Here is a 26,228-nt window from a genome sequence, read left to right on the forward strand (position 1 = left end):
TTCATTAAATATCAATTTATTCATGTTTCCTCTCTCTCTCTTACAAAGAATACAATCTGGTCTACAAAATTCAGAGCGTGGAAAGTGTTGGTCAAAATACAGGAGAGAGTGTCCCCCGACCCAAAAGCATCCCTCCCCTCGTCACTCCTTGTAATCGGTATCCATGTGAACCCCCCCAACCTGTTCCTGTACCCTGTCTGACAACACTGCCACAGTGTTACCCCAGGCTGGTACATGTTATGTTACCTCACAGAAAAAACCTGAATAATCAACAGGAGCTAAACTACAGTGGAACTGAGACTGAGACAGATAGATGTGGACAGACCCCCCACCCCCCTCCCAAAACAACACATTTGAGAAAGTGCTACATTGTTCTCGTTGTTAGCGTCGTCAGCGGATGATGTGTGCCGGCCGGCCTTCCACCCACCAGACAGACTCCTCCAGCCCCAGGACCCAGCCTGCTCTGAGTCCCCCGATGAGGGTGGTGTTGGCTGGGCTGGTGTTGGACCAGGTTGGGCTCTGGCCTCCAGACTGGCCCCAGAAGCAGGGGGGGGAGGGGCGGTGAGGGGGTGGGGCAGTTCAAGGAGAGATGGGGCTATATCAGGGCCAGCTGATTCTGACTCGCTGAGCCCACTGGCAGGGCACCGGAGGGGTGGAGGATGGAGATGGCGCCCCCCTCAGGCCACATAGTGGTACTGGTTGGGACTCTCCTTGTCTCTCTCCATGTAGTCTCTGTCAATCAGCGACTCAATCCGCTTCTTCAGGTCTCCAGGCTGAGGAGAGAACACACAGAGGAATGACAGAGGAGAGAGAACACACAGAGGAGAAAGAACACACAGAGGAGAGAGAACACACAGAGGAGAGAGAACACACAGAGGAGAGAGAACACACAGAGGAATGAGAGAGGAGAGAGAACACAGAGGAGAGAAAACACACAGAGGAATGACAGAGGAGAGAGAACACACAGAGGAGAGAGAACACACAGAGGAATGACAGAGGAGAGAGAACACACAGAGGAATGACAGAGGAGAGAGAACACACAGAGGAATGAAAGAGGAGAGAGAACACAGAGGAATGACAGGAGAGAGAACACACAGAGGAGAGAGAACACACAGAGGAGAGAGAACACACAGAGGAGAGAGAACACACAGAGGAGAGAGAACACACAGAGGAGAGAGAACACACAGAGGAATGACAGAGGAGAGAGAACACACAGAGGAATGACACTGAAGGGTATGCAGCTTAGAGCTGAGGGTGTACAGTGCAGTTTACTTGATGTGAATGACTGTTTGATGTGACTATATTTCAGGGTAGGAAAAAAGAACAAAAGCAACGAGAGAGAGAGAGTGAAAATTAAAGAGTACCTTGACGGGGAACTTGAGCTGGTTGTATAGTTCTGACACCAACAGGTTGTGGCCCAGGGTTTTCCTCATCTTCATGATGCGGACAACGGCCGCGTCGATCTGGTACTGTCTGTCCTGAAACACACGCTCTGTGGTGCTCACCTGCTCCTCTACCTGGACACACACACACAGAAACATCAACACACGCTCTGCTCTGTCTGTGGTGGTCACCTGCTCCTCTACCTGGACACACACACACAGAAACATCAACACACACTCTGTGGTGCTCACCTGCTCCTCTACCTGGACACACACACACAGACACACAGAAACATCAACACACACTCTGTGGTGCTCACCTGCTCCTCTACCTGGACACACACACCAACACAACTGTAATTCACCATTTATTTTCTGTGAACGTTTCACTTCCTGAATAAAATGACTCCAACTCAAGAGTTGACTGTGTGAACGCATGATGGCCACACTTCCTCCAATGATGGGCAAGGGAGGAACTCAAAACTTAGGCAATAAGATTTAACTGACGGGAACCCGGAGTGTCAACCCTCAGTGGAAAGCACCATTATATGGATGAATTAGTCTGATATAACAGACACAATGATTAGAGTCAGCACTCCTTTCTGTTCAACAGGCAGGCACAGACTTGACAATGTACCGTTTCCTTCACAGAGACATGTGTTAACCCTACCGTTTCCTTCACAGAGACAGAGACCGGTGTTAACCCTACCGTTTCCTTCACAGAGACCGGTGTTAACCCTACCGTTTCCTTCACAGAGCGAGAGGTGTTAACCCTACCGTTTCCTTCACAGAGCGAGAGGTGTTAACCCTACCGTTTCCTTCACAGAGCGAGAGGTGTTAACCCTACCGTTTCCTTCACAGAGCGAGAGGTGTTAACCCTACCGTTTCCTTCACAGAGCGAGAGGTGTTAACCCTACCGTTTCCTTCACAGAGCGAGAGGTGTTAACCCTACCGTTTCCTTCACAGAGCGAGAGGTGTTAAACCCTTCACAGAGCGAGAGGTGTTAACCCTACCGTTTCCTTCACAGAGCGAGAGGTGTTAACCCTACCGTTTCCTTCACAGAGACCGGTGTTAACCCTACCGTTTCCTTCACAGAGCGAGAGGTGTTAACCCTACCGTTTCCTTCACAGAGCGAGAGGTGTTAACCCTACCGTTTCCTTCACAGAGCGAGAGGTGTTAACCCTACCGTTTCCTTCACAGAGACCGGTGTTAACCCTACCGTTTCCTTCACAGAGACCGGTGTTAACCCTACCGTTTCCTTCACAGAGACCGGTGTTAACCCTACCGTTTCCTTCACAGAGACCGGTGTTAACCCTACCGTTTCCTTCACAGAGACCGGTGTTAACCCTACCGTTTCCTTCACAGAGACCGGTGTTAACCCTACCGTTTCCTTCACAGAGACCGGTGTTAACCCTACCGTTTCCTTCACAGAGACCGGTGTTAACCCTACCGTTTCCTTCACAGAGACCGGTGTTAACCGTTTCCTTCACAGAGACCGGTGTTTCCTTCTTCACAGAGACCGGTGTTAACCCTACCGTTTCCTTCACAGAGACCGGTGTTAACCCTACCGTTTCCTTCACAGAGACCGGTGTTAACCCTACCGTTTCCTTCACAGAGACCGGTGTTAACCCTACCGTTTCCTTCACAGAGACCGGTGTTAAACCGTTTCCTTCACAGAGACCGGTGTTTCCTTCACAGAGACCGGTGTTAACCCTACCGTTTCCTTCACAGAGACCGGTGTTAACCCTACCGTTTCCTTCACAGAGACCGGTGTTAACCCTACCGTTTCCTTCACAGAGACCGGTGTTAACCCTACCGTTTCCTTCACAGAGACCGGTGTTAACCCTACCGTTTCCTTCACAGAGACCGGTGTTAACCCTACCGTTTCCTTCACAGAGACCGGTGTTAACCCTACCGTTTCCTTCACAGAGACCGGTGTTAACCCTACCGTTTCCTTCACAGAGACCGGTGTTAACCCTACCGTTTCCTTCACAGAGACCGGTGTTAACCCTACCGTTTCCTTCACAGAGACAGAGAGAGGAGTTAACCCTACCGTTTCCTTCACAGAGACAGAGAGAGGTGTTAACCCTACCGTTTCCTTCACAGAGACCGGTGTTAACCCTACCGTTTCCTTCACAGAGACAGAGAGGTGTTAACCCTACCGTTTCCTTCACAGAGACCGAGAGAGGTGTTAACCCTACAGTTTCCTTCACAGAGACAGAGAGAGGTGTTAACCCTACCGTTTCCTTCATCTGAATCTGGTTGATCTTGATGCGGAACAGTTTGTGTCTGAAGTCGTTGTTGAAGTTGAAGCGGTCTCCGTCTTCTATGTCCTTCCCCCGGGGACTCTTATTGAGGACGCGCGCCTTCCCACAGGCCAGAGACTGCAGGGTACGCCTCAACTCACCCTCCTCTGGGGACGGAACGGGGACACAGATCAGTTACACTACTTCCATATACATCAAGTTTAATTGGAGAAATGACATGCATTTCATGAATGAGCCAAAATGTTATTTACCCCAAATACGCAAGGAGATTAATGTAGAAGAGAGGTGATTAGAAGGGTACTCAACATGTACGGGGGGCACTGACACGAATCACTGATGACTGCTTAAAAGAAATGGATAAGACTGCAGGAGCTGTACTGTTAGAATTCAGTGCAGCCTTTGATATTATTGACCCTAACCTGTTGTTGAGAAATACCTATGATAAGGCAATCTAATAGAACCTTCTCTAATGCCAAACATGTAAAGTGTGGTGTACCGCAGGGCCGCTCTCGAAGTCCTGTACTTTTATTTCTCGATACTGAACGAAAAATAAAACGCAACAAGTGTTGGTTTCATGTTTCACGAGCAGAAATAAGAGCCCATTGCTCTAGGTCACATGGGGAGGTGCCGTTGCTTAATTTGTTGGTTTGCTGTCCACTTGCTCTCCATAAGACAGAAGAGTTCCATGCAGTCATGGCTCTGTATACTACTGTACTTCTCATTTGTTCTGGACCTGGGGACTCTGAAAAGACCCCTGGTGGCATGTCTGGTGTAAGTTGACTAAGCAAACTATTTGGAATTTCCAACACAATGTGGACATTTTATAAAAACAAGAAGTAATGCAGTCAGTGTTTCCTCAACTCTCAGCCAAGAGAGACTGGCATGCATAATATTAATATTAGCCCTCTGGTTACAATGACAAGACTACATGTTAATGTTTAAATGTTGGTACATTGTAAAATCAGTCTGTAATGTCTTTTTCATTGTGTCGGAGCCCAGTAACACTAGCTGCCACCATTGGCATCGGCTGAAGGGGATCAGAATCAATCTAGAGATAAATAAGGAGAGTAGTTAGTTTAATCTAAGGAAAGGACCAGAGAAAATTAATGTACACCTTCTTGTACCTATGAAGACAGACAGAGACAGACAGACAGAGGGAGAAGCTGTACCTATGCCAGTGGCTGATTTGATCTCCTCCACGCTGAACTCCTCCCCCTCGTTGAACATCAATAGCACCAACGTCTGGAACAGAGACACCTGCAGCTCCTTCTTACCCTGTAGACAGACACAGTTAGAGACATGTCTGGAACAGACACCTGCAGCTCCTTGGTAAAAGACGCATTAGAAATGTGACATTTCAAAGAACGCCGCCCATCTTCTAGGACAGTGTTGCTCTGGTCCTCACCTACCATTTCTATTGTATCCCAGCATATTTAACTTTGTGGGTATTTGAGGACCGGAGAAGCACTGTTCTAGGGAAACCTTTCAGGCTCACCTCTTTAAACTCAGTCTTCAGAACAGCGTGGCCCAGAGTGGGCTGCCACTGGAGCTTCCTGCCACTGTGTTTCCCCAGATAGAACAGCTTGAATACCTCCTGGAGCTTCACCATCTGGGAAGAGCGAGGAGCAAGGGAGGGGGAAGAGCGAGGAGCGAGGGAGGGGGAAGAGCGAGGGAAGAGCGAGGGAAGAGCGAGCGAGGGAAGAGCGAGGAGCGAGGGAAGAGCGAGGGAGGGGGAAGAGCGAGGGAGGGGAAGAGCGAGGGAGGGGGAAGAGCGAGGGAGGGGGAAGAGCGAGGGAGGGGGAAGAGCGAGGAAGGGGGAAGAGCGAGGAAGGGGGCGAGAGAATTTATATAGGCTTCATAAAACCCAGCATACACACCACCCAACCACACACAGACAGACATACCTCAGGGGGCAGGTGGACCTCCATTGGAGTGTAGGAGGGCCAGTAGCCCATGGTGAGGATGTTGACCGTCAGCTCCAGCTGGCTGGGCTCACTCTGGTTCTGGGTGTACTGGGGGGAGACAGACAACATGATTCAATACATTCATGTGCTGGTGGACACAACTTTGTTCAATACTGGAATAAAATACATTAATGTCCTGTTGTGTGAGACAATCAAATCCTTAATTTCTTGGAAAATGGTGGAAATTGAGAATTCCTTAATTCAAGAAATCATTTGAATCCATCTGGAAACAAAATTTAAACACATCATTGGACTACCCCAATTGGTAGAGTTGTTACACATGATTCTCTGTGGTAAATCAATATATTACAGTAGTAATATTGCTCAGTGTTTGTGTCCTTTATCTTCCCATATTGGTATGAACCCGGTTCAACGATTGATTGCCATCTTTTGTCATCGCATTTTCTTATATCCGATAGAGCGTTGTTTGTGACTGCACAGATCTCTCTCTTATCTCGCAAAAGGCTAATGGGATAGCTCCAAAGCAGTTTGGCTACAATAAGCTAATGGGATAGCTCCAAAGCAGTTTGGCTACAATAAGCTAATGGGATAGCTCCAAAGCAGTTTGGCTACAATAAGCTAATGGGATAGCTCCAAAGCAGTTTGGCTACAATAAGCTAAGCTCCAAAGCAGGGATAGCTCCAAAGCAGTTTGGCTACAATAAGCTAATGGGATAGCTCCAAAGCAGTTTGGCTACAATAAGCTAATGGGATAGCTCCAAAGCAGTTTGGCTACAATAAGCTAATGGGATAGCTCCAAAGCAGTTTGGCTACAATAAGCTAATGGGATAGCTCCAAAGCAGTTTGGCTACAATAAGCTAATGGGATAGCTCCAAAGCAGTTTGGCTACAATAAGCTAATGGGATAGCTCCAAAGCAGTTTGGCTACAATAAGCTAATGGGATAGCTCCAAAGCAGTTTGGCTACAATTTGCTGTCTAACATGAGAAAATATTACCTTGGCGACATCTGCTGAATCCCACTTCTGACACAAAACTGTCCGAATTAATCTAAACTAACAAAATGCCGATTGACGTTGATGTCGATTAAGGCAGCCCCCCCAAGCACCTCTCTGATTCAGAGGGGTTGGGTTAAATGTAGAAGACCCATTTCAGTTGAATGCATTCAGTTGTACAGCTGACACACACACACAGTTGAAGTCGGAAGTTTACACGACACCATAGCCATACATGTTTAAATTTGGTTTTTCACAATTCCTGACATTTAATCCTAGTAAAAATTCCCTGTCCTAGGTTATTTTAAGAATGTGAAATGTCAGAATAATAGTGATTTATTTCAGCTTTTATTTCTTTCATCACATTCCCAGTGGGTCAGAAGTTTACATACACTCAATTAGTATTTGGTAGCATTGCCTTTAAATTGTTTAACTTGGGTCAAATGTTTTGGGTAGCCTTCCACAAGCTTCCCACAATAAGTTGGGTGAATTTTGGCCCATTCCTCCTGACAGAGCTGGTGTAACTGAGTCAGGTTTGAAGGCCTCCTTGCTCGCACATACTTTTTCAGTTCTGCCCACAAATTTTCTATAGGATTGAGGTCAGGGCTTTGTGATGGTCACTCCAATACCTTGACTTTGTTGTCCTTAAGCCATTTTGCCACAACTTTGGAAGTATGCTTGGGGTTATTGTCTATTTGGAAGACCCTTTGCGACCAAGCATTAACTGATGTCTTGGATGTTGCTTCAATATATCCATATCATTTTCCTCCCTCGTGATGCCATCTATTTTGTGAAGCGAACCAGTCCCTCCTGCAGCAAAGCACCCCCACAACATGATGCTGCCACCCCTGTGCTTTACAGTTTAGATGGTGTTCTTCGGCTTGCAAGCCTCCCTATTCTTCCTCCAAACATAACGATGGTCATTATGGCCAAAAAGTACTATTTGTGTTTCATCAGACCAGAGGACATTTCTCCAAAAAGTACGATCTTTGTCCCCATGTGCAGTTGCAAACCGTAGTCTGGCTTTTTTATGGCGGTTTTGGAGCAGTGGCTTCTTCCTTGCTGAGCAGCCATTCAGGTTGTCGATATAGGACTTGTTTTACTGTGGATATAGGACTTGTTTTACTGTGGATATAGGACTTGTTTTACTGTGGATATAGGACTTGTTTTACTGTGGATATAGATACCTTTTTTTTTTTGTACCCGTTTCCTCCAGCATCTTCACGAGGTCCTTTGCTGCTGTTCTGGGATTGATTTGCACTTTTCACACAAAAGTGCATTCATCTCTAGGAGACAGAATGCATCTCCTTCCTGAGCGGTATGACGGCTGCGTGGTCCCATGGTGTTAATACTTGCTTACTATTGTTTGTACAGATGAACGTGGTACCTTCAGGCATTTGGAAATTGCTCCCAAGGATAAACCAGACTTGTGGAGGTCTACAATTATTTTTTCTGAGGTCTTGGCTGATTTCTTTTGATTTTCCCATGTCGTCAAGCAAAGAGGCACGGAGTTTAAAGGTAGGCCTTGAAATACATCCACAGGGAAACCTCCAATTGACTCAAATGATGTCAGTTAGCCTATCAGAGGCTTCTAAAGCCATGACATAATTTTCTGGAATTTTCAAAGCTGTTTAAAGGCAGTCAATGTACTGTATGTAAACTTCTGACCCACTGGAATTGTGATACAGTGAATTAAAAAGTGAAATAATCTGTCTGTAAACAATTGATGGAAAAATAACTTGTGTCATGCACAAAGTAGATGTCCTAACCGACTTGCCAAAACTATAGTTGGTTAACAAGAACTTTGTGGAGTGGTTGAAAAACAAGTTTTAATGACTCCAACCTCCGTGTACGTAAACTTCCCGACTTCAACTGTAGCCATGTCAGTAAGCTAGCTAGCTAGCGACAACAGCTCCACAGCTGAAAGTCAGGGCACTAGAGACCAACTTCCTGACACACAACTTGTCCAGTCAGGGCACTAGAGACCAACGTCCTGACACACAACTTGTCCAGTCAGGGCACTAGAGACCAACGTCCTGACACACAACTTGTCCAGTCAGGGCACTAGCGACCAACGTCCTGACACACAACTTGTCCAGTCAGGGCACTAGAGACCAACGTCCTGAAACACAACTTGTCCAGGAGACGGCGACCCGTTTCCTTTCCTTCAGTTATGTTTTTTTTAAATAACGGACACTAAATATTCAAATACGAGTTCCACGTCCTACAAGACAGATTGGTTGAGGGACGAGCGTCACGGAGGAGTGACGACAACATGGCCTCAAGTCAGATGATTCACTGGTGGTAAATGTATACTACAGTAAGTAGTTCAGTGACATCGAGGAGTCTGTGTTTACCTGCTTGAACTGGATCATAACGTCTTTGGAGAGCTCCATGTCCTTAAACATCCCCTCCAGCTTACTGGTGAAGGCCGCTCCACACTCTGCAGGGACAGGAAGCAGGAAGTCACAAACCATCACACCCACTCTCTGTTAACAAGTTTTTATAGAGTATTATAAGCTGGGTGGTTCGAGCGCTGAATGCTGATTGGCTGACAGCCAGGGTATATCAGATCATATACCACGGGAATGATAAAACATGTATTTTTACTGCTCTAATTACGTTGGTAACCAGTTTATAATAGCAATAAGGAACCTCGGGGGTTTGTGGTATATGGCCAATATACCACGGCTAAGAGCTGTATCCAGGCACTCCGTGTCGCGTCGTGCTTAAGAACAGCCCTTAGCCTTGGTGTATTGGCCATATTCCACACCTCCTACGGGCCTTACTGCTTAAATACATTGCATGACCTGGTAACTGTGGTGGTGGTTCTACAGTCACACACCAGAGGTAGTGACAAACCACCGATGGGCCAACTTCACTGCTGAGGCAACAATCAGCATCTGCCGGAGGACATTTGACATTATCCCACGAACACAGGGCCTAAAATAAACACACTCGCCAAATGCGGGTAGATTTTGACATTGGTGGGTAGAGATGTCTATTTCACCAGCCATGTAGGTGGGTAGAGAGGTCTATATCACCAGCCATGTAGGTGGGTAGAGATGTCTATATCACCAGCCATGTAGGTGGGTAGAGAGGTCTATATCACCAGCCATGTAGGTGGGTAGAGAGGTCTATATCACCAGCCATGTAGGTGGGTAGAGAGGTCTATATCACCAGCCATGTAGGTGGGTAGAGAGGTCTATTTCACCAGCCATGTTGGTGGGTAGAGAGGTCTATATCACCAGCCATGTAGGTGGGTAGAGAGGTCTATATCACCAGCCATGTTGGTGGGTAGAGAGGTCTATCACCAGCCATGTTGGTGGGTAGAGAGGTCTATATCACCAGCCATGTAGGTGGGTAGAGAGGTCTATATCACCAGCCATGTAGGTGGGTAGAGAGGTCTATATCACCAGCCATGTAGGTGGGTAGAGAGGTCTATATCACCAGCCATGTTGGTGGGTAGAGAGGTCTATATCACCAGCCATGTAGGTGGGTAGAGAGGTCTATATCACCAGCCATGTAGGTGGGTAGAGAGGTCTATATCACCAGCCATGTAGGTGGGTAGAGAGGTCTATATCACCAGCCATGTAGGTGGGTAGAGAGGTCTATATCACCAGCCATGTAGGTGGGTAGAGAGGTCTATATCACCAGCCATGTAGGTGGGTAGAGAGGTCTATATCACCAGCCATGTAGGTGGGTAGAGAGGTCTATTTCACCAGCCATGTAGGTGGGTAGAGAGGTCTATTTCACCAGCCATGTAGGTGGGTAGAGAGGTCTATATCACCAGCCATGTAGGTGGGTAGAGAGGTCTATATCACCAGCCATGTAGGTGGGTAGAGAGGTCTATATCACCAGCCATGTAGGTGGGTAGAGAGGTCTATATCACCAGCCATGTAGGTGGGTAGAGAGGTCTATATCACCAGCCATGTAGGTGGGTAGAGAGGTCTATATCACCAGCCATGTAGGTGGGTAGAGAGGTCTATATCACCAGCCATGTAGGTGGGTAGAGAGGTCTATATCACCAGCCATGTAGGTGGGTAGAGAGGTCTATATCACCAGCCATGTAGGTGGGTAGTCAGGGCAACAGAGCGTTTTCACTCACATTGACAAATGGTGTCGTGAGGAAGTCAAGTAGAAAAACATAACTAAATAATTGCTGCAGTAACTGTTTGGTCATTTTGTTTCATAGATGGTAGATAATCACCAAGAACTAGGTATCCTCTCAAATATATCCTGTGAGGCGCTGCAACAATGTCTGGCTGGGGAGCTGTAAAACACTGGGATTTGAAAGTGCTCAAGATGCACAGGCGTAGAAGTCAGTCTAATTTACTGGAACGTCCACTGAAGTGAGGCGTTGTGTTTCTTGGCTATTTTACAATGTTTTGTTCACAAGCTGTGTTTTGAGTTTCAATGTTTGACTCGGCTTCAACTGCAGGTGAAAACGTCAGCTACAAGTCAGACCATCTACTCTAATCTCTCACAGGCACACCGTCACTGACCACTCTCCAGCGGCTGGAGTACCACCGTTGCCACGGTAACCGCCCGCCCTTAAAAGGGGCAGCTGAAAATGTCTCATTGTGATGTTTTGGTAAAAAAAAAAAAAAAGTTAATTAAAAATGATTAGCCCTATACCACATCACTTCTTACTAGTAATATGTTTGTTTCCGAAACATTGCAAAGCATGTTCATTTGTTTCCGAAACATTGCAAAGCATGTTCATTTGTTTCCGAAACATTGCAAAGCATGTTCATTTGTTTCCGAAACATTGCAAAGCATGTTCATTTGTTTCCGAAACATTGCAAAGCATGTTCATTTGTTTCCGAAACATTGCAAAGCATGTTCATTTGTTTCAAAACATTGCAAAGCATGTTCATTTGTTTCCGAAACATTGCAAAGCATGTTCATTTGTTTCCGAAACATTGCAAAGCATGTTCATTTGTTTCCGAAACATTGCAAAGCATGTTCATTTGTTTCCGAAACATTGCAAAGCATGTTCATTTGTTTCCGAAACATTACAAAGCATGTTCATTTGTTTTGTTTTTTAAACAAAACAATATTTTGTCTGGTAATAAAACTGCTAGACCAAAAAGTCCCTACCCACTGACGAAGCCTGCTACAACAGATACCATAACATGTGATGGTGACAAAGTTGTGATTTTGGAGATCACTGCATTGTATCTCCTGTCATCATACCGTGTTTGAGTTTGGACAGCTTACCGTGTTTGAGTTTGGACAGCTTACCGTGTTTGAGTTTGGACAGCTTACCGTGTTTGAGTTTGGACAGCATGGACTTCTCAGCGTCCACGGAGGCACTCTTCCCCACCAGCAGGCGTTTGGCCAGGTCCTTCTTATAAAAGGCCTCGAACACATCCTTACCGTGTTTGAGTTTGGACAGCATGGACTTCTCACGGAGGCACTCTTCCCCACCAGCGGAGGCACTCTTCCCCACCAGCAGGCGTTTGGCCAGGTCCTTCTTATAAAAGGCCTCTTATAACACATCCTTACCGTGTTTGAGTTTGGACAGCATGGACTTCTCAGCGTCCACGGAGGCACTCTTCCCCACCAGCAGGCGTTTGGCCAGGTCCTTCTTATAAAAGGCCTCGAACACATCCTTACCGTGTTTGAGTTTGGACAGCATGGACTTCTCAGCGTCCACGGAGGCACTCTTCCCCACCAGCAGGCGTTTGGCCAGGTCCTTCTTATAAAAGGCCTCGAACACATCCTTACCGTGTTTGAGTTTGGACAGCATGGACTTCTCAGCGTCCACGGAGGCACTCTTCCCCACCAGCAGGCGTTTGGCCAGGTCCTTCTTATAAAAGGCCTCGAACACATCCTTACCGTGTTTGAGTTTGGACAGCATGGACTTCTCAGCGTCCACGGAGGCACTCTTCCCCACCAGCAGGCGTTTGGCCAGGTCCTTCTTATAAAAGGCCTCGAACACATCCTTCCCGTGGATGAAGCGGAAGATGATCATGATCTTGTCTAGAATTCTCTCCATCTCCTCCTCGGTAGCTTCCTTGTTGCCCGCCCTCAACTTACAGTCCACGTACTTCGCTGTGCAGAGATAGGACACCGCCAGTTAGATAAAACATACAGGAAACACTCATATTAGTTAGTTATAGTTATATTAGTTAGGAAACACTCATATTAGTTAGTTATAGTTATATTAGTTAGGAAACACTCATATTAGTTATATTAGTTAGTTATAGTTATATTAGTTAGGAAACACTCATATTAGTTATATTAGTTATATTAGTTAGGAAACACTCATATTAGTAAGTTATAGTTATATTAGTTAGGAAACACTCAGTTCTATTAGTTAGTTATAGTTATATTAGTTAGGAAACACTCATATTAGTTATATTAGTTAGTTATAGTTATATTAGTTAGGAAACACTCATAACTGGCGTGGAACCTCTGACTGGTATTTTAAGCAATAGCGCATAATTTAAAGGCACCTGGAATCTTAAAACATCTCCTGCCCTGACTCTTTGCACACACACACACACACAGCGGTCTTGTCCTCACCGATGAGTTCAGCAGGTTTGTTGGGTCTGTTGTTGATGAAAGCTTCAAAGGCCTCCTTCATAGCGTTGATGAAGCTCTCGTTTCTGTTGAAACAGCCCTGGGCCACGTTGTCCATCTTATCCTTAAAGTCCAACAGGTCTTGAACCATGTCCTTATCCTTCTCTGGGGTGCCCACAATCTCACCACCAAAACTCTGTTAGGAGACATCTCAGTGAGACTGGAATCAATAGAAGTGTTTCTGAGTGAGAGTAGTATAAAGAGAGAGCCAGAACGAGAGCGAGCCAGAGCGAGAGAGAAAGAGCCAGAGCCAGAGAGAAAGAGCCAGAGCCAGAGAGAAAGAGCCAGAGCCAGAGAGAAAGAGCCAGAGCCAGAGAGAAAGAGCCAGAGCCAGAGAGAAAGAGCCAGAGCCAGAGAGAAAGAGCCAGAGCCAGAGAGAAAGAGCCAGAGCCAGAGAAGAGCCAGAGCGAAAGAGCCAGAGCGAAAGAGCCAGAGCGAAAGAGCCAGAGCGAAAGAGCCAGAGCCAGAGAGAAAGAGCCAGAGCCAGAGAGAAAGAGCCAGAGCCAGAGAGAAAGAGCCAGAGCCAGAGAGAAAGAGCCAGAGCCAGAGAGAAAGAGCCAGAGCCAGAGAGAAAGAGCCAGAGCCAGAGAGAAAGAGCCAGAGCCAGAGCCAGAGAGAAAGAGCCAGAGCCAGAGCCAGAGAGAAAGAGCCAGAGAGAAAGAGCCAGAGCCAGAGCGAGAGAGAGCCAGAGCGAGAGAGCCAGAGCGAGAGCGAGAGAGCCAGAGCCAGAGCGAGAGAGCCAGAGCCAGAGCGAGAGCGAGAGAGCCAGAGCGAGAGAGCCAGAGCGAGAGAGCCAGACCGAGAGCGAGAGAGCCAGACCGAGAGCGAGAGAGCCAGACCGAGAGCGAGAGAGCCAGACCGAGAGCGAGAGAGCCAGACCGAGAGCGAGAGAGCCAGACCGAGAGCGAGAGAGCCAGACCGAGAGCGAGAGAGCCAGACCGAGAGCGAGAGAGCCAGACCGAGAGCGAGAGAGCCAGACCGAGAGCGAGAGAGCCAGACCGAGAGCGAGAGCCAGAGAGCCAGAGCCAGAGAGCCAGAGCGAGAGAGAGCCAGAGCGAGAGCGAGAGAGCCAGAGCCAGAGCGAGAGAGCCAGACCGAGAGCGAGAGAGCCAGACCGAGAGCGAGAGAGCCAGAGCGAGAGAGCCAGAGAGCGAGAGAGCCAGAGCGAGAGAGAGCCAGACCGAGAGCGAGAGAGCCAGACCGAGAGCGAGAGAGCCAGACCGAGAGCGAGAGAGCCAGACCGAGAGCGAGAGAGCCAGACCGAGAGCGAGAGAGCCAGACCGAGAGCGAGAGAGCCAGACCGAGAGCGAGAGAGCCAGACCGAGAGCGAGAGAGCCAGACCGAGAGAGCCAGACCGAGAGCGAGAGAGCCAGACCGAGAGCGAGAGCCAGAGAGCCAGACCGAGAGCGAGAGCCAGAGAGCCAGACCGAGAGCGAGAGCCAGAGAGCCAGAGCGAGAGAGCCAGAGAGCCAGAGAGCCAGAGCGAGAGAGCCAGAGAGCCAGAGCGAGAGAGAGCCAGAGCGAGAGAGAGCCAGAGCGAGAGAGAGCCAGAGCGAGAGAGAGCCAGAGCGAGAGAGAGCCAGAGCGAGAGAGAGCCAGAGCGAGAGAGAGCCAGAGCGAGAGCGAGCCAGAGCGAGAGAGAGCAGAGCGAGCCAGAGCGAGAGAGAGCGAGAGAGAGCCAGAGCGAGAGAGAGAGAGCCAGAGAGAGAGAGAGAGCCAGAGAGCCAGAGCCAAAGCGAGAGAGGGGAGAGAGCGTACCTTGATGTAGTCTCTCCAGTGCTGCAGCAGAGTGGGGAGTCCTCCCTTCACCTTACTGAAGAGCTGGTAGAGCAGAGCCAGCTCCATCACCCGGTTACCGTCTAACAGAATACTGAGACCTGGAGGAGGGTCAGTATCACCTGGTTACCGTCTAACAGAATACTGAGACCTGGAGGAGGGTCAATATCACCTGGTTACAGTCTAACAGAATACTGAGACCTGGAGGAGAGGGTCAATATCACCTGGTTACCGTCTAACAGAATACTGAGACCTGGAGGAGGGTCAATATCACCTGGTTACCGTCTAACAGAATACTGAGACCTGGAGGAGGGTCAGTATCACCTGGTTACAGTCTAACAGAATACTGAGACCTGGAGGAGGGTCAATATCACCTGGTTACCGTCTAACAGAATACTGAGACCTGGAGGAGGGTCAATATCACCTGGTTACCGTCTAACAGAATACTGAGACCTGGAGGAGGGTCAATATCACCTGGTTACCGTCTAACAGAATACTGGAGGAGGGTCAATATCACCCGGTTACCGTCTAACAGAATACTGAGACCTGGAGGAGGGTCAATATCACCTGGTTACCGTCTAACAGAATACTGAGACCTGGAGGAGAGGGTCAATATCACCTGGTTACAGTCTAACAGAATACTGAGACCTGGAGGAGGGTCAATATCACCTGGTTACAGTCTAACAGAATACTGAGACCTGGAGGAGGGTCAATATCACCTGGTTACAGTCTAACAGAATACTGAGACCTGGAGGAGGGTCAATATCACCTGGTTAACGTCTAACAGAATACTGAGACCTGGAGGAGGGGGTCAATATCACCCGGTTACCGTCTAACAGAATACTGAGACCTGGAGGAGGGTCAATATCACCCGGTTACCGTCTAACAGAATACTGAGACCTGGAAGAGGGTCAATATCACCTGGTTACCGTCTAACAGCATTCTTCTTGCCAATGTCCAGTCTCTTGACAACAAGGTTGACGAAATCCGAGCAAGGGTAGCATTCCAGAGGGACATCAGAGACTGCAACGTTCTCTGCTTCACGGAAACATGGCTTACTGGGAAGACGCTATCCGATGCGGTGCAGCCAACGGGTTTCTCCATGCATCGCGCCGACAGAAACAAACATCTTTCTGGTAAGAAGAGTGGCGGGGGCGTATGCCTCATGACTAACGAGACATGGTGTGATGAAGGAAACATACAGGAACTCAAATCCTTCTGTTCACCTGATTTAGAATTCCTCACAATCAAATGTAGACCGTATTATCTTCCAAGAGAATTCTCTTCGATTATAATCACAGCCGTATATATCCCCCCCAAGCAGACACATCGATGGCTCTGAACGAACTTTATTTAACTCTTTGCAAACTGGAAACCATTTATCCGGAGGCTGCATTCATTGTAGCTGGGGATTTTAACAAAGCTAATCTGAAAACAAGACTCCCTAAATTTGATCAGCATATCGATTGCGCAACCAGGGGTGGTAAAACCTTGGATCATTGTTACTCTGCCCCGCCCCCCTTTCGGAAAAGCTGACCACGACTCCATTTTGCTGATCCCTGCCTACAGGCAGAAACTAAAACAAGAGGCTCCCACGCTGAGGTCTGTCCAACGCTGGTCAGACCAAGCTGACTCCACACTCCAAGACTGCTTCCATCACGTGGACTGGGACATGTTTCGTATTGCGTCAGATGGAAATATTGACGAATACGCTGATTCGGTGTGCGAGTTCATTAGAACGTGCGTCGAAGATGTCGTTCCCATAGCAACGATAAAAACATTCCCAAACCAGAAACCGTGGATTGATGGCAGCATTCGCGTGAAACTGAAAGCGCGAACCACTGCTTTTAATCAGGGCAAGGTGTCTGGTAACATGTCCGAATATAAACAATGCAGCTATTCCCTCCGCAAGGCTATTAAACAAGCTAAGCGTCAGTACAGAGACAAAGTGTTATCTCAATTCAATGGCTCAGACACAAGAGGCATGTGGCAGGGTCTACAGTCAATCACGGACTACAAGAAGAAACCCAGCCCAGTCACGGACCAGGATGTCTTGCTCCCAGGCAGACTAAATAACTTTTTTGCCCGCTTTGAGGACAATACAGTGCCACTGACACGGCCTGCAACGAAAACATGCGGTCTCTCCTTCACTGCAGCCGAGGTGAGTAAGACATTTAAACGTGTTAACCCTCGCAAGGCTGCAGGCCCAGACGGCATCCCCAGCCGCGCCCTCAGAGCATGCGCAGACCAGCTGGCCGGTGTGTTTACGGACATATTCAATCAATCCATATACCAGTCTGCTGTTCCCACATGCTTCAAGAGGGCCACCATTGTTCCTGTTCCCAAGAAAGCTAAGGTAACTGAGCTAAACGACTACCGCCCGTAGCACTCACTTCCGTCATCATGAAGTGCTTTGAGAGACTAGTCAAGGACCATATCACCTCCACCCTACCTGACACCCTAGACCCACTCCAATTTGCTTACCGCCCAAATAGGTCCACAGACGATGCAATCTCAACCACACTGCACACTGCCCTAACCCACCTGGACAAGAGGAATACCTATGTGAGAATGCTGTTCATCGACTACAGCTCGGCATTCAACACCATAGTACCCTCCAAGCTCGTCATCAAGCTCGAGACCCTGGGTCTCGACCCCGCCCTGTGCAACTGGGTACTGGACTTCCTGATGGGCCGCCCCCAGGTGGTGAGGGTAGGCAACAACAGCTCCTCCCCGCTGATCCTCAACACGGGGGCCCCACAAGGGTGCGTTCTGAGCCCTCTCCTGTACTCCCTGTTCACCCACGACTGCGTGGCCACGCACGCCTCCAACTCAATCATCAAGTTTGCGGACGACACAACAGTGGTAGGCTTGATTACCAACAACGACGAGACGGCCTACAGGGAGGAGGTGAGGGCCCTCGGAGTGTGGTGTCAGGAAAATAACCTCACACTCAACGTCAACAAAACTAAGGAGATGATTGTGGACTTCAGGAAACAGCAGAGGGAACACCCCCCTATCCACATCGATGGATCAGTAGTGGAGAAGGTAGCAAGTTTTAAGTTCCTCGGCATACACATCACAGACAAACTGAATTGGTCCACTCACACTGACAGCGTCGTGAAGAAGGCGCAGCAGCGCCTCTTCAACCTCAGGAGGCGGAAGAAATTCGGCTTGTCACCAAAAGCACTCACAAACTTCTACAGATGCACAATCGAGAGCATCCTGGCGGGCTGTATCACCGCCTGGTACGGCAACTGCTCCGCCCTCAACCGTAAGGCTCTCCAGAGGGTAGTGAGGTCTGCACAACGCATCACCGGGGGCAAACTACCTGCCCTCCAGGACACCTACACCACCCGATGTTACAGGAAGGCCATAAAGATCATCAAGGACATCAACCACCCGAACCACTGCCTGTTCACCCCGCTATCATCCAGAAGGCGAGGTCAGTACAGGTGCATCAAAGCTGGGACCGAGAGACTGAAAAACAGCTTCTATCTCAAGGCCATCAGACTGTTAAACAGCCACCACTAACATTGAGTGGCTGCTGCCAACACACTGTCATTGACACTGACCCAACTCCAGCCACTTTAATAATGGGAATTGATGGGAAATGATGTAAATATATCACTAGCCACTTTAAACAATGCTACCTTATATAATGTTACTTACCCTACATTATTCATCTCATATGCATACGTATATACTGTACTCTACATCGACTGCATTCTTATGGTCACTAGCCACTTTAACTATGCCACTTTGTTTACTTTGTCTACATACTCATCTCACATGTATATACTGTACTCAATACCATCTACTGTATGCTGCTCTGTACCATCACTCATTCATATATCCTTATGTACATATTCCTTATCCCCTTACACTGTGTATAAGACAGTAGTTTTGGAATTGTTAGTTAGATTACTTGTTGGTTATCACTGCATTGTCGGAACTAGAAGCACAAGCATTTCGCTACACTCGCATTAACATCTGCTAACCATGTGTATGTGACAAATACAATTTGATTTGATTTTGATTTTAACAGAATACTGAGACCTGGGGGAGGGTCAATATCACCTGGTTACCGTCTAACAGAATACTGAGACCTGGGGGAGGGTCAGTATCACATACTGCTGATAGATACCTTTCTGTAAGATGGCCGTCATGTGTTCTCCAAGCAGCTGCTTCTCCACATTAGAGATAAGTGGCTTCCTGTTGAATACAAACAGAGAGAGAGAGAGATGATCACGACAGATGGAGGAGGGGGTGGAAGAGAAAGTGGTTCAAATCTGTGAGATGATCTAGTGTACTCTGATTGGAGCACAGGCCTGTCAGTCTAAGGGGTGTGGAGGAAGAGGCGGGTCTTACTGAGTGCTCTGGTCGAGGTAGCTGATGACACGATCGTTCTCTTCTTCCAACCGACGAGCCACATGATGCAGGTACTCCGGCACCTGGACACACACACACGCGTCACTTATGACCATCACTAGGAGAAAGCCAGGTATGCTAGCTATATAGGGGCGTGGTCATAATATTGAATTAAAGCATTTGATTGACGGCTGTCACTCACGTCTCGTTCCTGCATCAGCCTCTGTCCCTCTGCAGCGTACAGTCTGTCAGTCTCCATCAAAAAACGCTCCTCAAACGACTCTTTATACACCTGGAGACAATAGATGATACCAGATCAGAGAATCTACAGAGACCTGAGGAGAGAGACAATAGATGATACCAGATCAGAGAATCTACAGAGACCTGAGGAGAGACAATAGATGATACCAGATCAGAGAATCTACAGAGACCTGAGGAGAGACAATAGATGATACCAGATCAGAGAATCTACAGAGACCTGAGGAGAGAGACAATAGATGATACCAGATCAGAGAATCTACAGAGACCTGAGGAGAGACAATAGATGATACCAGATCAGAGAATCTACAGAGACCTGAGGAGAGAGACAATAGATGATACCAGATCAGAGAATCTATAGAGACCTGAGGAGAGAGACAATAGATGATACCAGATCAGAGAATCTACAGAGACCTGAGGAGAGACAATAGATGATACCAGATCAGAGAATCTACAGAGACCTGAGGAGAGAGACATTAGATGACATCAGGAGATCAGAGAATCTACATACCATCTGCCTATGGAACAATAGTTCTACACTGCTAAGAAAATGCACTCGTTTGACTCGCAAATGACTGCTTTGACTTGATTGGTTCATTGGCCAAATGGTAAGACAAGACTTATGAAGCATTGACCAATCACCTGCAGGTCTGAGAGCATGCCCAGTAGGCTGCGGAGAAGGCTGCGGTCCACTGTCTCTCCGTTGCGTTCGCGTTCGATCTGTTCCAGGATCCCGTCGACCGTGCGCTTCTGGACAGCCCCGTCGCTCACGATGTGGTTCCGGAAGAGTTCCAGCCCGGTATCCCTGTGGAACACACACAGTCACGGTGGACGGTGAAGAGTAGCGGACTGCATCCCAAATGACACCCTACTTCCTACATAGTGAACTCTTTTAGCCCAATGAGGACCTAGTCAAAGGTAGTGCACTAAGTAGTGAATAGGGTTCACGGTGAACAGTAACGGTCTGCATCCCAAATGACACCCTACTTCCTACATAGTGAACTCTTTTATCCCAATGAGGACCTAGTCAAAGGTACTGCACTAAGTAGTGAATAGGGTTCACGGTGGACGGTGAACAGTCTGCATCCCAAATGACACCCTGCTTCCTACATAGTGAACTATTTTAGCCCAATGAGGACCTAGTCAAAGGTAGTGCACTAAGTAGTGAATAGGGTTCACGGTGAACAGTGAACAGTCTGCATCCCAAATGACACCCTGCTTCCTACATAGTGAACTCTTTTATCCCAATGAGGACCTAGTCAAAGGTAGTGCACTAAGTAGTGAATAGGGTTCACGGTGGACAGTGAACAGTCTGCATCCCAAATGACACCCTACTTCCTACATAGTGAACTCTTTTAGCCCAATGAGAACCTAGTCAAAGGTAGAGCACTAAGTAGTGAATAGGGTTCACGGTGGACGGTGAACAGTAACGGTCTGCATCCCAAATGACACCCTACTTCCTACATAGTGAACTCTTTTAGCCCAATGAGAACCTAGTCAAAGGTAGTGCACTAAGTAGTGAATAGGGTTCCATTTCTGACACGGACTCTGTCAGAGGACAGAAAGAAACGATCACCATCTCAGAACAGGAAAAGACCGTTTGCCACAGAGAATGGATGAATGTTTGTGTTTTTCCTAATAGCTACTGGACGGGGCTCTTACCAGATGGAGGGGAGCAGGGAGTTCTGGAGCACGTAGGTACGATCCAGGAACAGAAAGATACTCCGGATCATGATCTGCAGTAACCCAGGTTACACATGACACACTTACGTTAGACTCATTATACAACATACATTTTAGACAGAATAAATGTCTCATGACAAAGGCTGTCTGACTGACCGTCTGTCTGCAGTGGTCCTGCCAACATCGGTTCATCCTCTTCAGGAAAGACAGGCTGTCCAGGGACTCTGTGAGGCGCTACGGTTAAGGACCGGGCCACAATTCAATCAAAACACAATAGTCAAACACTCTCTCTTTGGACGGGGCCTCGACTCGCACCAGGTTGTGGTTAAAAAAACATGACAACCTTCTGATGACTACAAACTGTGTAGTTTATAGAGATCCCCATTACAGGGATGTTCATTGTTTTATTTATTTGCCATCAGTCCAAGCAGCGTGTCGCTGTGTGCAGCTAGCTGGCTGAAGAGGTCCAAGGTGCCCCCTGGGCGGCAGGTAGCCTAACGGTTAGGAGAGTGGGGCCAGTAAACGAAAGGTCGCTGGTTCGAAACCCCAAGCCGACTAGGAGAAAAACATGTCTGTGTGGCATTAAGCAAAGCACCGTAAACATAAATGCTCCTGTAAGCATCTCTGGATGAGATGTGTCTGCTAGATAAACAACATGTCATACGTAGTGGTACAGAGGCACTACTACACACAGCTGGTACAGAGGCACTACTACACACAGCTGGTAAAGAGGCACTACTACACACAGCTGGTACAGAGGCACTACTACACAGCTGGTACAGAGACACTACCACACAGCTGGTACAGAGACACTACCACACAGCTGGTACAGAGACACTACCACACAGCTGGTACAGAGACACTACTACACAGCTGGTACAGAGACACTACTACACAGCTGGTACAGAGACACTACTACACAGCTGGTACAGAGACACTACTACACAACTGGTACAGAGACACTACTACACAGCTGGTACAGAGACACTACTACACAGCGGCCCACTGAGAAGACATACAGCTCTATAACAGGAGGCTGCCAGGTTCCTTTAAGCCCCCCAGTCACAACTAACCAGATCAGCTGGTGTTATCAGGGAGACCCAGGCCAAGGTTATTGTGGCAATGATGGTATTCCAGCCACTGGAGTGGTCCGTGACAGTGTGCCTATGAGTTATATATGCAATAAGGACTGAGGAGGTGTGGTATATGGCCAATATACCACGGCTAAGGGCAGTTCTTAAGCACAACGCAGAGTGCCTGGACACAGCCCTTAGCCGTGGTATATTGGCCATATACCCCAAACCCCCGAGGTTCCTTATTGCTATTATAAACTGGTTACCAACGTAATTAGAGCCGTACAAAATGTTTTGAGGTATACGGTCTGATATACCACGGCTGTCAGCCAATCAGCATTCAGGGCTGGAACCAGCCAGTATTTATAACACAGTAGACTAGTCTGACTAGTAGCTGACGTCCTCACTGGTAGTTGAAGAAAAGTCAAAACATTGAAAAACAACGTAGCTTGTGAACAAAACAATGTAAATAGCCAAGAAACACAAGGTGCAGCAACACAAATCAACTATTAAAAAAAAGAATAATAATGTTATAAAACGAGCTTATCTCCTCAGAGGAGCCACTGTCATGCAGCATCATAAATGAGACGTTCTTATCAAATTGACTTGAAAACCTGTCAAACAGGCTTTAATAAACATCCACACACATTACGCACTGGAAAACATATAGGAGCACACTTTCACACGCAAAGACACAGACACAGTGTAAAGGATATTCTCTGAACTGATGTATCTGGGCCTGGACATGGTCCTCACAGACCTGACGGAGCTGCTTGTACAGTGTGGGGGAGACTTTATAGGAACACAGGTTCTCCACCGCCTGAAACAGAGGAGACGGAGGTCAACATACTAAGTATTCCTCAATTCTGTAAGTCATCCCTCCTTGGAAAAGTTACAAGACAGGATTAGCCAAGTCAACAGGCCGGTGAATGGTCAGAGTGGTTGGGTTAGCCATGTCAACAGGCCGGTGAATGGTCAGAGTGGTTGGATTAGCAATGTCAACAGGCTGGTGACTGGTCAGAGTGGTTGGATTAGCCATGTCAACAGGCCGGTGAATGGTCAGAGTGATAGGGTTAGCCATGTCAACAGGCTGGTGAATGGTCAGAGTGGTTGGGTTAGCCATGTCAACAGGCCGGTGAATGGTCAGAGTGATAGGGTTAGCCATGTCAACAGGCTGGTGAATGGTCAGAGTGGTTGGGTTAGCCATGTCAACAGGCCGGTGAATGGTCAGAGTGATAGGGTTAGCCATGTCAACAGGCCTGTGAATGGTCAGTGATAGGGTTAGCCATGTCAACAGGCTGGTGACTGGTCAGCACAGTGGTTGGGTATACTGACTGCTGATGTGAGCTACAGAACCTGCTGGCTGGCATAGAGCAGCTCTCCTCTCCAATAATTTGAGACTAGAGAGGCATAGTGTCTTAGGACCGATCTCTGCTGCCCGTTGGAATCAGGTGACGTCCCAAATGGCACCCTATACCCTAAATAGTACACCACATAGGGAATAGGGTGTCAGTTGGCACCACCAACCCAGACTGGCTAGGGCGAACAGCAGGTCACATGACAAGACAGCTGGAGTAATGGTACACAGATACAGACAGTAAAGGGCGAACAGCAGGTCACATGACAAGACAGCTGGAGTAATGGTACACAGATACAGACAGTAAAGGGCAACCAGCAGGTCACATGACAAGACAGCTGGAGTAATGGTGTCATACAGATGAAGACAATAAAAGTGCCCATATCGGTACATATTATTCACATGGAAACACTGGGACTTGGATACAGGCATGTCATCAGGGCCCGTTGGACACATAAACTAGGCCCATGTTTTAGAAAGGTCAATAAGGGCTGTAGCTCTCCACAATGTGTTTCATGTCCTGAAAGTGCAACCGTGTGTTTGATACTTTAGGCCTGACCTGGTAGAGTTCCTCTAGGTTGTACTTGATGGAGGTGCTGTTCTGGATGGCTCCTACCGCATCCCTCAGCTTCAGCCAGGTGTCCTCAGTGTAGTTGTCGGCTAGCTTTGGCCTGTCTGGGAACACACAACAGAGTCACGCCACACCAAGGCACAGCAAAATGGTTAGACAGACCCAGCCTCTAGCTGGGTACCTCATTTAAATGAGGAGAAATGTAAAGTTAATTTGTAAACAAGGAGAATATTGTTTGTAAACAGTTGACTATTGTTTGCATGTTCAACCATATGTAAACATCTGGCGGGGACAGAGTCAACAAATGTCAACATTTTAATAGAATGCAAAAAAATATATATTCTGCCAGAATGTCATTAGCTTGGTAGAGTTAGCTAGGAGACGTAACCAGAGTTGAGCAATATTTCCAGGGTCAGGTTGCAACGGAATATTCTGTTGTTTACATGCCATGGCTATCAATTGCTTCAAATATGTCACAAGCTAACTTAGTCTAAAAACTTCATAGGCTACCCAGCTGGCCATCATGGACAACTTTCAAATATGAACTTTAGTTACGCTGCCAATTATGGCATTATGGCAATTACATAAGTAGAGTTAACTAGTTAGCTAATTACTAACATATAGTTGATAATCAGGCAAAACGGCTAAATAACGTGTAGCAAGCTAGCTAACTAGCTATTCAGCACGCGTTACCTTTGAAATTTTTAATGACTAATTTCTTGGAGGCGCCAGTTTTGTTGGAGGCCAGGCCAGAAATCTTTGTCACTCCGTTGTTGTTGTGCTCCGTCAGAGCAGAGAAGTTGGCTTTCTTGTCCTGTCGTATGTCTTCTGCCATTATTAGATTTAATGCAGAGGGCCGTTGTTGTGAAGAGTTGTTAGCTAACGTTAGCGGCACTTCTACTCGTCCTCTCAAACGAGCCTAAAGTTGGATTATACAACTCTGACCCTGTTTCTTAATTCATGTACGATGCACCACTTAGTCCGATCCCTCACTTGAACAAAAGTAGATACCTAGACCAAAGCCATAAAACTCAGGGAAACTTTTGGATGAACCGAACAACTGAAAAATAGATTTCGTTGAAGTAAGCTAACGCGTTAGCTAGCCTAGTTTAGTTAGCGAAACAAACAATTTAGTATATCCACTGCGTCCCTCACTGGACCGTATTAAAATTAGGCAAATATTAAATGTTATATATTTCAGACTTCCATGTGTGAAACAAATTAAAAGCTATATTCAATCTCAAATTATCCATCATTATGCTACCGCTGGAGATGTGGCGCTAGCCACATAGCAAACATAACAAAATGGCTTCCTACACCCCCTTGACAAGTGCATCTTGGGAGATTCACATTCTACCCGTGTGATGTTTGAAATTTCAACATTATTTTGACTTTTTTGTGTTTTTTTTTACGAGTTCATCTTTAAAGGGTCCCAATTACATTTCCTATTCAATTACATTTCCTATTCAATTACTTCAGTGAAATTCATCGACTTTTGTCGATTTTGCATGATGTAAAAGGATTTTAGGTACAAGCAATAACACAAAAAACTCTTATTCAAATGTAGACTCATCATGAAATATGATGGAATATGATCATGGAATAAATTGGTGTATAAATTGGTATAATATAAATTGGTGCAGGATTTGTGCATCGTGATTTTAGCAGTTTACCCTGTTCTAAAAAGTACCTAGATTAAAATGTATGATAGAGTACAGTATTCTAAATTTAGTTTCTAATTTTAAACATGTTTAAACGGTTTAATTTTCTTGGACAGACGAGAAAGGTGTAATTGCAGCCCGCAATTCGGGGCATTCCTGCATGTGGGCATTCCTGCATCTTTAGGAACCCCTCTCTATACTTCTATTGGTCAATTTTTAATCGCATAGACAATTAGAGGAAATCTAGAATATCAAAAGTGACATGCAAACATGAAGATGGCGTGCTTGAGGGGGAGTGTTCATGCAGGAAACAATGGGATGC

General features: G+C 47.1%; 1 protein-coding gene across 1 annotated transcript; it reads right to left on the reverse strand.

The window, feature by feature from the left end:
- Positions 1–25,566, reverse strand: cul4a (cullin 4A). The gene is made up of 19 exons (XM_065022570.1): positions 24,939–25,566; positions 24,234–24,349; positions 23,033–23,137; positions 21,401–21,469; positions 21,224–21,297; positions 20,204–20,366; positions 19,506–19,595; positions 19,304–19,386; positions 19,080–19,147; positions 14,915–15,033; positions 13,100–13,292; positions 12,410–12,625; positions 8,923–9,008; positions 5,554–5,661; positions 5,145–5,258; positions 4,819–4,924; positions 3,623–3,795; positions 1,365–1,517; positions 1–773 (listed from the first exon to the last, which is right to left on the reverse strand). Exons 1-19 carry the CDS (start codon positions 25,078–25,080, stop codon positions 678–680), a joined length of 2,274 nt encoding a protein of 757 aa, XP_064878642.1. The 5' UTR covers positions 25,081–25,566; the 3' UTR covers positions 1–677.
- Between the last annotated feature and the right edge of the window lie 662 nt (positions 25,567–26,228).

This window comes from Oncorhynchus nerka, linkage group LG2, assembly GCF_034236695.1.
Source record: "Oncorhynchus nerka isolate Pitt River linkage group LG2, Oner_Uvic_2.0, whole genome shotgun sequence".
NCBI classification, from domain to species: domain Eukaryota; kingdom Metazoa; phylum Chordata; class Actinopteri; order Salmoniformes; family Salmonidae; genus Oncorhynchus; species Oncorhynchus nerka.